General features: G+C 39.1%; 1 protein-coding gene across 2 annotated transcripts; it reads right to left on the bottom strand.

Moving 5' to 3' along the window:
- On the bottom strand, positions 1-9,423 carry pargl (poly (ADP-ribose) glycohydrolase, like). 2 transcript variants are annotated; one of them, XR_520195.1, is made up of 16 exons: positions 8,923-9,423; positions 8,037-8,126; positions 7,417-7,521; positions 7,240-7,311; positions 7,078-7,164; positions 6,643-6,803; positions 6,491-6,570; positions 6,339-6,411; positions 5,231-5,306; positions 5,017-5,164; positions 4,424-4,502; positions 4,238-4,346; positions 3,555-3,654; positions 3,290-3,418; positions 1,955-2,315; positions 1-1,448 (listed from the first exon to the last, which is right to left on the bottom strand). XR_520195.1 is itself a non-coding variant. In XM_008281816.1 (15 exons), exons 1-15 carry the CDS (start codon positions 9,214-9,216, stop codon positions 2,197-2,199), a joined length of 1,722 nt encoding a protein of 573 aa, XP_008280038.1. In that variant the 5' UTR covers positions 9,217-9,423; the 3' UTR covers positions 9-2,196. The 2 variants fall into 2 exon arrangements, 1 of the variants encoding a protein (XP_008280038.1); XM_008281816.1 differs by having other exon boundaries at positions 9-2,315.
- Positions 9,424-9,835: the final 412 nt, after the last annotated feature.

The following is a 9,835-nucleotide window of genomic DNA, read 5'->3' as shown; positions in this document are numbered from 1 at the left end:
TCAGCTCCTCGCATTTGAAGGATGTATTTATTTTCATACAGTGTTACATGTTTTATTGTTGTCAACAAATAAAAACTATTGAACTGTGCTGTTGGAAGTATTTCTTTCCAGCTCAAGATTCGAGAAAAACATCAACAGTCTTGCATGTATGAAGTACCTTGTCTGAAAACACATTATTAAGCAGAGGTCCATCATTGTAAGTCAGCACTATGTATGCATCTCTTTTCATTTGAAACAGACAGAAAATGAATTCACAAAAGTAGTTTTAGTTCTAAAATCTCTGTAGTCACAAAAATCTAGACAAGAACAGACAGTTTTGTGCTGGGATTTGTCTCTCAAGCAGGTTTGTAAATGCACAATAATTTTGAACTTTTACAAATACATTGTGATGAAGGGTGACATTCTGGTTTGCACAACTTGGACACAAAAATGGAACAAATTCATCAAAACACACTAAATGTGTCATTAAATAATGATTAAGTGCAATAAATGAACAGACAGAGACGATTTTAGTGTAGAAAAAACACAATTAATAGATGATGATTTGTTGAGCCAACCGAAAACTATCACTGTATTAATATATTTCAATGTTTAATTAGTTTGTAATACAATTTTCATTTTTGCTTTTTGTACAAATGTTGTTGTATGTCTTATAACCTGTACAGCGCTCAAGGTCAGCTCAGGGGATTTTCAAAGGTGTTTTTAAATAAACACAATTTTAATTATAGCCAAAGTCCACTGCATGTGCAGCTTCATGTGATCTACCATTTCATCCATCATGTGACATTCACTGACAAATTGTGCCACACAGCAGAACTTTATGGATAAACTGATCAGAAAATGTGCAGACTTCAGTGGGGATTCATCTGCCCTAATTCTTGTACTTGTCACCACCAATGAAACTTTTACATTATAGAGTCTTTTTCCAGCAGAGTCTTTCAAAATAAGAATTCTGAGCTCAAACAACCACTGAATCCATTGTGGAATTAGATCAGTGTATATTAATTTAGATTTTGAATTGTAAATATAGACATTTTCATTGTAAATTGATCCTAAAAAGTAACAAATTGGTGCATAAAGTTTCACCAGAATGCAGGTAATTCAGTAAACTGACTCTTCCCTCAGAAGCTCCTGAGTTTCACTGAGCTTCCACTGAACTCTGCCACACCATCTGTACGTCTTCCCTGTCTTTAATCTTGCCAAATGTGGGCTTAGACCTTTCCAGCCATTAACCGGATGTCTTTTTGCCTGCCAGCTGCTGTCCTCTGACTTCCTTTATTAGTTTAAGGTGAACCGTTTGAACTGTTGTGAATCCTTGCGTCAGCCTGCAGAACTCCTTTTAGCACTAACATGCTTTGTGAGTTTTACTCCTACACCATGAAGTCAGGCTGACTGAGTTGAAGAAGACATCTTAACTCTAAAGAAGTTTGATTTGTGATTTTACGTTTTTTTTAAAAAGATGGCTTTCGTTTAATATTCATTGTGTGGCAGATTTGAAACCATTATCATGTGAGATACCATCAAAACTGCCACACAAGAAGGATGACGTGTTTGTAAAACCACTGATGCTACAGTCTAAACCCTGGATTTGACACATCTGTCCTAAACTGCAGTAACAGTTTAATCAGTAATTTGATTAGCTGATAAATTCGGTTGAGTAAATTTAAACAAAAAAACAACAACAAAACAACTAAATCTAAATTCTCCGATGCAGTTTCTAAATGTAAATCTACTTTCTTTCCTCTTCTATGATGATAAATTGAACGTCTATGGAAAGAAAATACTTTTTTACAAAAAACACATGACTGAGCATTACAGCACAACACATCATCAAAAATGTCAAACAGGAAGGGAAGGAATGAATTTGTAAAACAGTTAAACTCGGGGTCAGATCAGACACACACATACATCCAAAATAACAGCCTTTGTGATTTGCTAGTTGATTTGTTCCCATTTCGCTTTTTGAAATCAATTCACTGTCCAGCCCTAACAGAAAGCCCACATTTAGAATTTGTATTCTTATTTTCAGCAGCTCCTGTTTGTTAAACCTTGAAGCCAGAGTAATTTTTATTCCATCAACTAGCAAATAAATTAAGAAGAAAACGAAAAATACCCTTTTAGACAAACAGATGATTGAGCAGGTTTTACTTTCCTGTTACTTAAACCGTCTAGATTTCCATTCTGGTTCAAACATCCTCACAGCTGACTCCTGACACCTGTGATGTTTTTTCTGATGAACTCATACAGATCCACATGTGAACCAGCAGGTTTGTGCAGAACATCACAGTAGTCCTCCAGAAGTGCATACAGTTTCCCTGCAAGGAAGCATTATTAAGAATTAGCATCACATTAAAGAAAAAGTTGAAGGTAACGCTCTGTTATTTTACAGCTAACTTCCTAAACATTAGCTGATATTTAGCTGTGAATTATTTCCAACAAAGGTCCTCCACAGTCACAGTTTGCTGCTAATTATAAGGGAACTGGAAAAATTATGTTGTAAGCTAACATCAATATTTTTCAGAGTTTAGCTGAAACACGTGAGTGGAAGTCAGGTAATAATGTGCCTCACTGCTGTGTAAAGTTGTGTCGATCATCATCATCCATCAGCTTGAAACACAAAACTACTACAATTCTACAGCAGCGAAAAACTACAGGTGTGAGTAAAAGTCAGACAATATGCAACAAAAATATAAGCAAAATGAAACTTACTTATTACCAGGAGGATTCATAATCAAGACCACTGGTGTCAGTTTATCAGTTATTTTTTTTATCTACCTGATACAGTTCCTCTCTAGTCATTGATTTACTCCTAAAAACTTCTCTCTGTGTATCAACACTGCATATTTACTAAGTCATTTACTTTTGATTTAGGTATTTTTCTTGTCAAATTAAATAACCTGCAGTTTGAAGGTCAGCAAAGTATTAAACACTACATTTCAGACAGTGTCCCACCAAGACGTCACAACACACTTTGTGAGCACCTTCGAAACATTAAAGAACACCTTGCATGTAGAAATGCAGTGTTACTCTGAATGCATCGCAGAGCTATTCAAGCACATACACTGGGTTGACTTCAACAACTGTAATGTGCTTGAGGTGTGGGTTTTCTTGGAAAATGGTGGCAGATTGGGGGTCAGTTTTGGCAGATACTAAATAATGAGTGACTTGGATCAAATTGGTGGCAAAAAACTTAGTAAATATGCTACACATGCAGATGAGTTTTTAGGGGTTTATTCAACAACCAGGGAGGAAGCTGAATAAATGCTGCTGTGAGTTTGGAATCTCTCACCAACTGTAACCCTCTCTGTGACCAGCAGGTGGTACATCTGCTGCAGGCTTCGCTCCAGCTGTTCATTCCTGAAGGTGAAGAAGGCCAAACCTCTGCTGGACTTTGCTGCTGCCATCAGCTGGATCACAGCTGGACATGAGCAGACAACAACAGCAGTTAGGTGAGTGTATTCATGTTCCCCTCATTACTTGTACCAACAGACAAAGAAACTCGAAATGAAAAGGGTTTTGGACTCATAAGTCAGTGATCCATCATTAATGTTAACCTTTAAGTTGTGGGTCTCCGTTGAAAGCTCCACAGCCCCAGTTGCCTGTAGCGATGTCGGGCTCTTTATGTCCTTTTTCCCCCATAAATCCACAGTATGCCTTTAGGAACGCAATAAAATCATATAAAAATGAACATATAATGTAAACAGGAAAACCTAATTTTTTAAGGAATCTATAAAAACTGTGATGAGATTTGGTGAAAACTGTTAATAAAACTAGCAAAAAGTTTCAGAGCTCTGCAGTATGCAAGTATGACAAAAACGGATTAAATTCTTCACAGTAGACTCAGTTTGACCAAGAATGTTGCAGCATTTGACATGAACTACATAAATATTAGCACTGTTATCTAAGGTCATTCGGGGTCCATTGGACCCCAAGAAATGTATAAAATATTTGTTGGTTTTCATTATAGACCTTTATACTATGTTAAATAAACTTTCTGATAAGCTGACATATTTTTTTGGTCCAAATGCATGACCAATGTCCCTCTTTTTATATTTAAAAAAATCTCCAAAAATAAAAAAAACAATACCAGTCACCTAAACCAAATAGCCTGGGGTTCAAAAGACCCCAAAAGTCCTGAATAGGGTTAACAGTATTCATGTTTCCCACTTTGTTCTACACTGTAGAAAACAGTAAAAAAAAAATAAAGAGAAACTTTGGTGTTTTGCACAAACGTCACCTTGTTCAATTCCCGGGTGATCTTCCTCATATTGTACTGCTCCCTGCTGTTTTTGAAGTGCAGAGCGTCGATGGCGAGAATCTGCCTCTTTAGCCGAGCCCACTCATCTCTGCAAAGATCACATCAAATCAATTTCCAAATCCCAATGATAAATGTTTTAAATGCATATGAAGCAGCTGCTCGGACCTTTCAAGGCCGTCTTCATGAGGCCCCGCCCACTCAAAGCTGTCGCCAAAACCAGAGTAGCAGCTAAACTGCTGGGAGCCTGAGAGAAAAACACAATAAAACCCATTAAAACACCCAAAATATACAGTATCATCTTCTACAAAGTTCTGTAATTTTGCAGTTTTCAGCAAACAAACAAGTTGGAGATTATTTTATTTTTATGTCTTTTTGTGCATTTTCAGTCATACAGAGCTGTTTTTGGGAAATGCAACCTTTGACCTCTGTAGCAGTCACCAATGCATGTATTGACCTCAAAATCTAATCATTCTGAGAAGGGATACATACCGAGAACATGTATGAAGTTTCAGGTTCAAACTCTTCTCCTGTAAAGGGCTAGACTGTTAACAAACAAAAAAAAACATGCACACACACAAAACACACGGGCATGATTACTCTATAGTGGTCTATCGACGATGGGCAACTATAAAAAAATACATCAAATTCTGACTCAGGAGAAGATGGAATCAGCTCATGTTTGATAGTTTTTTTAGTCAATTACGCGATTCCTCTATTAAGATTTCTAACCCACTGAAGAACTGATGACACAATTGTACCTGTGATGATCACACACTCGTCGTCCGCCAGCTTCTCAGTGAAAAGACGCGACACGATCAGCTCCGGGTTGATGAGGAACAGGATCTCTTCCTGCAGCAGACCAGAACCGAGGACTCCTCCGCCGATCCGACTGGAGGCAAAGTCCACCTGAAACACACGGATCATCAGCACTGCTCTGACTGAGCTGAGCATCGCCTGCTGTTGGGTTCTTACCTGAAGCAGACCTGTACCTTCAGTCTCAATGCTGCCGTCTGACGTCACGTACAGCTTCTGCAGCTTCTCCGAAGAGCTGCCGCAGAAACAAAAAGACTCAGAAAAAGCGAAGAGCAGCTCAGCAACACTGAAATATCTCAACAGCTATTGGAAGGATTGCTGTGACATTTTGCAAAGACATTCATGTTCCCCAGAGGATGAATCCAAAGTTTATTTACCGTAATTTCCGGAATATAAGCCCCTACTTTTTTCACACGCATTGAACACTGTTTTAAACAGTGCTTTAAACAATGATGCGACTAATTGATGGATTTTTACGGGCTGGATCCTGACAGCATAGCACAGTGTCAAAAAATCTACTATCACCAAAGGGTTTCGAAAGACTGGACTGCTGCCTGATAAAGAGGACAGCACAGGCTCAAGGGCAAATTTGCCTCAAGACGAAAGTGACATTGAGAGCGACCACAAAAGAGAGGCTGAGGAAGTATGTGACAAAAACCCTTTTCCACCAAAAAGAACCAGGTGCTATTTCCATGCTGGTGCTAGGGCCAGTGCTTAGTTGGTTCAAATCTGGCACCTCCTAAGAACCGGTTGCTTTTGCATTGGCAAGGAGCCAAGTTAGAGAAGTAATTCTGAGGGTGTGTCAATTCCGACACTTTAGTGGTTTTCGTGCACAGGAAGAAGATGTAGATAGCGATCAATGACATTTCCTGGTAGGATACGATATTTTTATTTGTTTAACCAGCCGTGTTACACTGTTTGGAAAAAGCATTTACGGCACGTATTTAACTAAAAGTTAAAAAGATCTTTCTGTGTAAATATCTCACGTACCTGCGGCTTATAGACAAGTGCAGCCTACAGATGTACAAATTTTGTTTTCTTTTTAAAGTTAGTGGGTGCGGCTTATATTCAGGTGCACTCAACAGTCCGAAAATTAAAGTACTTGTGCAGCACCTTTCACACAGATACGAGCAATTTATTAAATGTTATTTTATCTTTCTAGAACTTACTGCTTTTTGGTTTTTTGAAGACAACATGACTGTGATGTCTACATGAGAAGTTACTCAGTATTTATTAGAGGTCTGTAAAAGAAAACAGAAGTTCTTACCTCCTCCAGCTGGGCGCATCTGAGTCTCTGAGGCAGCGTCTCTCAAACGTCACCAGTCCTTCTAGGTTAGTGTCTGCAAAGGCATTGAGAAACAATCACAGGCTTTCACTGAAATGTCTCACAAACCGCCAGGAGATGAGGTTTGAACTCACTCTCATTAGTCACCACGTTGAAGTAATGCATGATGGCCCTCAGCTTCTCTTTCTTCCGCTCTGACCAGTTTCCAAACAGACTGCGGGACGAGAATCAGCAGTTAGAACTCACACCAGATCCACAGACTGGCCTACTAAAGGTGCTTCCAGACCTGCTGAAGTTGATGCTGGGGTAGTTGTGGTACTCAGCATCCGGTCTGGAGGTGTTGCGGTGAGGGAAGGTGCAGAAAAAAGCGTTGGCGAGCAGGCAGGATATCTGAACCTGTGACAGAGTGATGGATGCAGGGCGTCCTCTCTGCAGCAGCGGGATAGCCTGAGAGCATCCAAACACCTCATCACCATCTCCAGGCAAAATATCTCTTTTCAGGATGATTGAATCTGGTTCTTTTCCTCATCAAAGACAGATGATCTTATCTATCAAATGCACTTGGCTGCTATAGCTGGTTCAAGGTAGTTGGTGATGATGTGAGGTGTTCAGTCTATTTTATAGGGCTTAACAGCTTCTGCTGGATAATATTATGTATGAAGTTATTCAGATTTTCTTGGCTTACATTCATTAGATATCTTTAATATATACTGGGTGTTACCTTCTTTATTTGGTCAGGCAGCTTCAAAGCCAAGGCAGCAATCTTTGGAAACAGTGTGTGAAAGTAGTTTTCTGTTTTTGGAACATGCTGGAAAGAAAGTACAATCACTTGTTACCACATGGACACACAAAACTAAGTGATTAGACGTCGACTGATTCTGACCTCGACAAATGTGTGGAGGGCGTCAAACGACCACCGATCTTTGTACTTGGGGTTAAATTTGATGATGGCTGCCTGGTGAGAAGAGACAGTGTGGCAGAGGAGAGTCAAACATTTTGTGTTTATCAAAGACAGATTATTAAATATGAGTGTAAAAATGTGCAAACGCTGCCAACGTACCACAACATGATCAACCTTCACTGATTTTTTGCTGGCCAGAGCGCTCAGTTGCTTGGAGATCAGCTTCCACCTGGCTGCTTGGGAGGGTCCACTGTGATTCATTGCCTGCAACATGGTCCATTTTCACTATTGTAAATGTTTTAAACAGCCAAGAGTCCAAATCTCTGACAACTCATCAGTCATATTTTAATGTAAACCTGGAAATAATTTGAAAATATTCTGGTTTCAGCTTCTAAACTTGTGAAGATTTCCCTCCTTTGTTTATGAGAAATAACAAAGTGAAGAAAATTGGCTGATTAATTGATGATAATAAATAGCAAAGTAAAGAAGAAATATTTCAATCAGTCAATCAGAGTGACAGTGACCATGTTAGCTTCTTTGTACAAAGCTCATGTTTCTTCCTGAAGCAGGTTCATTCCAGTTTTCCATCTCTTTGTGGTGGTTTTACATTTTTTAAGACTTTAAGGTATCATGTTGTTGTGTTTTTTGTCTCTTTGTGTTGGTTTTTCCTCTCTTTGTGGTGTATTTAGTGTATTTGTGGTCATTTTATGTCCGTAGACTTTTTCCTGGTAACATAGTCACTGTTTGAGTTGCTGTTTTAATCTTAAAGTAATACTTGCTTGTGAACAGGGCATCTTCACAAAGTTACTGTTCCACAGGTCTCTGCCCTCCTGAGCAATGAGTCCTGCTCCACAGTTGAAAACAGACACCTGGAAGAGAATTGAGACAGCCATATTCAAGAAGTACTTCACTTGGACTACTGATACATTTAGTACAAATGATGATTGTTGGCAGGAGTCAACCGTTTCAAACTACATTTTTGAATAGGCTTAAGATCTCTATAGACAGTGCCTACAAAAGCATTCACCCCCCTTGAAAGCTGTCTTTTTTTAATTGAATTGTTGTGAATACTTGGAAGCCAGGATTTACCACCATGCGTCACATCATGATGCTGCCACCACCATGCTTCACAGTGTGTTTGTAATGAGTGTTTAGTACCACCAAACATAGCATCTGGTGTGATTGTTAAAGAGCTCCATTTTGGTCCCACCAGACCAAATAATAATAAAAACCCCACATGCCTTCTAGTGACCTTTAGCCGAGATGTAATACAAACTTTTTTCAACAGTGGTTTTCTCTTTGTCGCTCTCTTATGAAGCTTTGATTGGTAAAGCGACAGGCAACAGTTCTTTAATGCACAGTCTCTCTCATCTCAGCCAGTGAGGCTTGTAACTCTTTCAGAGGAGTCATAGGTGTCTTGGTGGCCTCCATCAATAGTCTCTTTCTGGTATTTCTTTTGTAAATCCCTGTCTAAAAAGTCAAATTATGTTAACCACAACTTAATGTTGAAAAACAACAAAAGGGTAAGCTTACAAAAGGGAGGTGAATACTGTTTTTAGGCACTATACTATGCAGCATGTACCAACCCACAGTTTTGGTATGAGACGCCAGCTTTCCAGTTTCTGTCTGCACAAACAGTAAGAACAACAAAGGAGAAACTCTTACATCTATGAGGACAGTGTGTGTCGTAGAGAAACGCAGCTTTCCCAGGTTGCCATGGAAATGTGGAAGCCGCTTCAGATCGTCCAGCTGACAGCAGGAAGATGTGACCTCCTCCCTCTGAATCCTCACTGGTCCAGAGGAGGAGGACGAGCTGCTGGTCTGACTTGAATTTTCTTTGCTGCTCAGCTCTTTTTCAAGCTTCACCTTTTCCTCCTTTTCCTTGTCATCATATGAGAGTATCGCTTTCATCTGAGAGCTGTCCTGCTGTTTGGCCATCTTTAGAGGAAATGTCAACATCACATGACAGCTGGCACAAAATAAAACACCAAAAAACAAAAACAAAAAAACAAACAACTGGTGTCATCTGTCTAAGTGACAGCATTCAATCAGACATACCCACACTGTGATGAGAGAACCATGGTACCATAAACAAAAGTCTAAATGTAAACTGGGTCAGTCCGTGTCAATTCAGATAGCCTTGTTGCTCCGTTGCCTCAGATTTTGTTCAGAGATTACTTTTTTGTTATTTGGGACCCAAAACCAAGTTTTTTTTAAGTGGCAGGAACTTTTAGAATTTCATGTTTTCAATTAAAAAACATGTTACCTAAGAATTCATTTTAAATTTTAATATCTGCAGAAATACAACTCCCACAACCACGAAATTTAGCAAGGATGCAGACAAAATTCTGTCCAGCAGATCTAGCAGATTGTTGGCCCTTTAAAATTCAAAAAGTGCAAAATCTTCAAACAAAAGTGGTATTGGGGCCCCAGAGAGTTCCTGTAAGTGTGTAAATATGATCCAGATTTGCTGATAAAATACAGTCTTCGGTTGACATTTCATAAACTTTTGAGGCCTAAATCATTGGTCATTTGATGTGTGGCAAGCATGGCAAGTCAAGGTTAAATTTACAAGGGT

The sequence above is a fragment of the Stegastes partitus genome, unplaced genomic scaffold (assembly GCF_000690725.1).
Source record: "Stegastes partitus isolate 25-593 unplaced genomic scaffold, Stegastes_partitus-1.0.2 Scaffold246, whole genome shotgun sequence".
Taxonomy (NCBI): domain Eukaryota; kingdom Metazoa; phylum Chordata; class Actinopteri; family Pomacentridae; genus Stegastes; species Stegastes partitus.
Note: the sequence above shows the minus strand (reverse complement) of the source record. Positions and strands in the feature narration are given on the sequence as shown.